A 3226-nucleotide genomic window follows, 5' to 3' on the forward strand; every position below is an offset into this window, starting at 1 on the left:
GCAGAAACCCAGCTGAACACCTCTGGTGTGACTTTAAATGCAGACACTGAGACAAAAGCTCATCACCAAACACCAATGACTAGAATAGAAAAGGGTCTTGTCCAAACTGTTGCTATAAAATTAGAATCACAATATTCCCCAGAATATCATTATACGTTTTAACATCAAGATTTGTACTCCTGGAAATGACTAAAGTAGTCAAACCTGTTCAATTAGAACACTTTACTTTTGTTTTATCCATATAGTGTATACAATCCCAGCTACATTACAGTCTTGATAGACATTGAAATACCCTTTGCTTTGACTTGCCAACTACTTTAAGATTAACCCCTGTGTGTCAGTTTAAAAAGTTGCACAGAGGTCCTTAGAGGACAAAAATGTCCATGTCAAAAACGGTCATAAAAATATATTAGTATTTTTCCCCCCCGCTTTGATATGGATCTTGTTACCAACATTTGTCTTGATCATAACTAACACAAAATAATTTCTTTTCAATATTTTGACCTGGTAAATGGCAGTTTGTTTACATGATGGCACTGTTGTCATACTAAATGCTAAGCAGATTTTCTTTTGGATTATTACAGCTGTGTATATGTTAGTGATTAGCAACAACATGTATTTTAATGCATTATCATTTTTGTGCAGTGTCAGATTTATTTTAAAAAACGTACAATTCATACATACTTTTCTCAGTAGACACCATAGGTAGACACATGCAAACCACACTCCGGCATCCACAGAATTATAATTACATAAATTTTTTTTGTTTTCTCCCAGCAGAAAACAGGTAAAAAGTGAGGCTATTCTTTATAGGCCAGAGAACCTGAGAAAATGGTTTCATCAGGTGGAAAATAGTAAAAAAAAAAAAAAGTAAATATGTTGTAGCCTTGCCAAAAGATTGAAAGCCTATTAACAAAGAATGCATACTTTTATGCTTCAGTGGCGCTAGGATTAAATATTGCAGATTGAATGGTAGATCCTGAGTAAGTGTAAAATATGAAATATTCCAATTCCAATAGAAAATACACATTTCATGCTGTTTGCATTAACACAACCAAAATGAATTATGCACAAGGGTTAAGGGGCTTTAAAGATAGGACAGAGTTGAAATTGTACAACATCACATTATAGTCTTCTTAACAAAGAGAAAAGTCTGCCACTTTTTGTTGTTTTCGAAAAGTGAAATAACTTTTTTTTCCATTAGAGGTAAAATATCATTGTAAATGTCTCTGAATGACATTCTGCTGAAGGTGGAATGACATTTTTGTTTTACTTACCCTTTGATTCATGTATAATATGAAGGCAGTACAATTTAATCTAATGCAATAAAGGTTTTAAAGTCTTCCTGTAAGGTCACATTGTTCCATTCATTGCCTAGTAATGGTATGACATGCCCTTGTACTCTTTCAGAAAGTGAATGGAGTTCTTGAAAGTCCCACTGGCACTGGTAAAACGCTCTGTCTGCTGTGTTCAGCGCTGGGGTGGAGAGAGCACTTCAAAGACACCATCTCTGCCCGCAAGATAGCAGAGAGAATGGGAGGTGCGGAGCTCTTCCCCGACAGACCGATGTCATCATGGGGAACAGCAGCCACCGACGGAGACACTCCAAGTATTGTCCTTACACTGATATGACTTATAAACTAAATTCCTTTGACAGTTTACATGCTGGACAGCGTTAGGAGTTGTACTTCAAAACACAAGTGTCATAATCGTGAGTTTTGTCTTTCCTTAATATTATAGCTTATTACACAGACATCCCCAAGATCATATATGCATCCAGGACCCATTCACAGCTAACACAAGTCATCAGTGAACTGAAGAACACATCATACAGGTCAGCTATCTGAATTAATATCACATATTCAAAGGATATTGTGCAGTCGGACATTTATTATCACATTTAGAATATGAAAACATATAATGGAAAACGTTACATACAGCTAAAAGGGTTTTCAACATTTTCTGTTAATACATATACTACTGTTTTAATAAAAATACAGTAATATTGTGACATTATTACAATTTAAAATAACTTTTTTCTATTGTAATATATTTTAAAATGTAATTTATTCATGTGATACAATGTTGAATTTTCAGCATCATTACTCCAAGCTTCAGCGTCATGTGATCCTTCAGAAATCGTTCTGATATGCTGATTTGCTGTTCAAGAAACATTTAAGCATTCTTGCTGATTAAAAATGATTTCATTTTCATTTTTCAATAACTGATTGTATTGTTCTTGCAGGCCAAAGATGTGTGTTTTGGGATCAAGAGAACAGCTCTGCATAAACCAGGAAGTGATGCGTCATGAAAGTAACCACGTTAAGGTATGATTCACTGTTATTTTAGTATAAGTGAGATACTATAATAGGCTTTAAAAATATTAAAATCTGTTTTTATTTTTGTATTTTCCATTTTAATTTTGGTCATTTTTTTTGCATTTTCTGTGTTTTTAGTAGTGTGTGTATATGTGTGTATACACACACATATATATATATATATATATATATCTCAGCACCATATTAATGAAAGCATTATGTCTTTATTTCAAGGTTCACATGTGCAGAGCAAAAGTATCGTCTCGCTCCTGTGTCTTTTACAACAATGTTGATGGTATGAAGACTAAAAGTGGTGACATACCAGTAGAGCTTTGTGTTAGTTATAATGGTTTTGATTGTTAATTTGTGAATCTGCTTATAAATAGAAACTGTTGAATATTTATTTTTGTTTTGTTCCTTTTTAGAGAAAAGCACTGACAAAGAAATCATGAATTCTATTCTGGATGTGGAAGATCTTGTAAAAACAGGCAAAAAACAAAGGTGAGACACTGCACGCTGTTTCATGGCTTGACTGCAGCGCTGAAAGAAATAGTTGTGTTTAAAACATCTTAAATCTGCTGATGCAGCATCTGACATGTTTCCAGTGTGAGTATTTTCTTTTTGAGTGTTTGTAACTAGTGACATTGATCAGATTGTTTGTTCCTGTAGAGTGTGTCCATACTACCTGTCACGCACACTGAAACAACACGCTGATGTCATCTTCATGCCATACAACTACCTGCTTGACCCAAAGGTGAGACATTTATCCTGCCGATATCATCACTTTAAATACACTACTGTTAATTTTTTTTTAATGGTTTTGAAGAAAGTCTCTTATACTAACCAAGACTGCATTTAAAGGCTTAGTTCACCCAAAAATGTAAATTCTGTCATTAATTACTCACCCT

The 3226-nt window shown here is 34.1% G+C and overlaps 1 protein-coding gene across 1 annotated transcript; it reads left to right on the top strand.

The window, feature by feature from the left end:
- Positions 1-1370: 1370 nt before the first annotated feature.
- On the top strand, positions 1371-3072 carry LOC107579445 (regulator of telomere elongation helicase 1-like; the record flags this gene model as incomplete). Its single annotated transcript, XM_016265278.1, has 6 exons — positions 1371-1609; positions 1741-1834; positions 2246-2327; positions 2553-2613; positions 2744-2819; positions 2988-3072. Coding segments are annotated over exons 1-6 (474 nt in total), but the record flags the coding sequence as incomplete, so codon positions are not given.
- Between the last annotated feature and the right edge of the window lie 154 nt (positions 3073-3226).

The sequence above is a fragment of the Sinocyclocheilus grahami genome, unplaced genomic scaffold, assembly GCF_001515645.1.
Source record: "Sinocyclocheilus grahami isolate Dianchi unplaced genomic scaffold, SAMN03320097.WGS_v1.1 scaffold17434.1, whole genome shotgun sequence".
NCBI classification, from domain to species: Eukaryota; Metazoa; Chordata; class Actinopteri; order Cypriniformes; family Cyprinidae; genus Sinocyclocheilus; species Sinocyclocheilus grahami.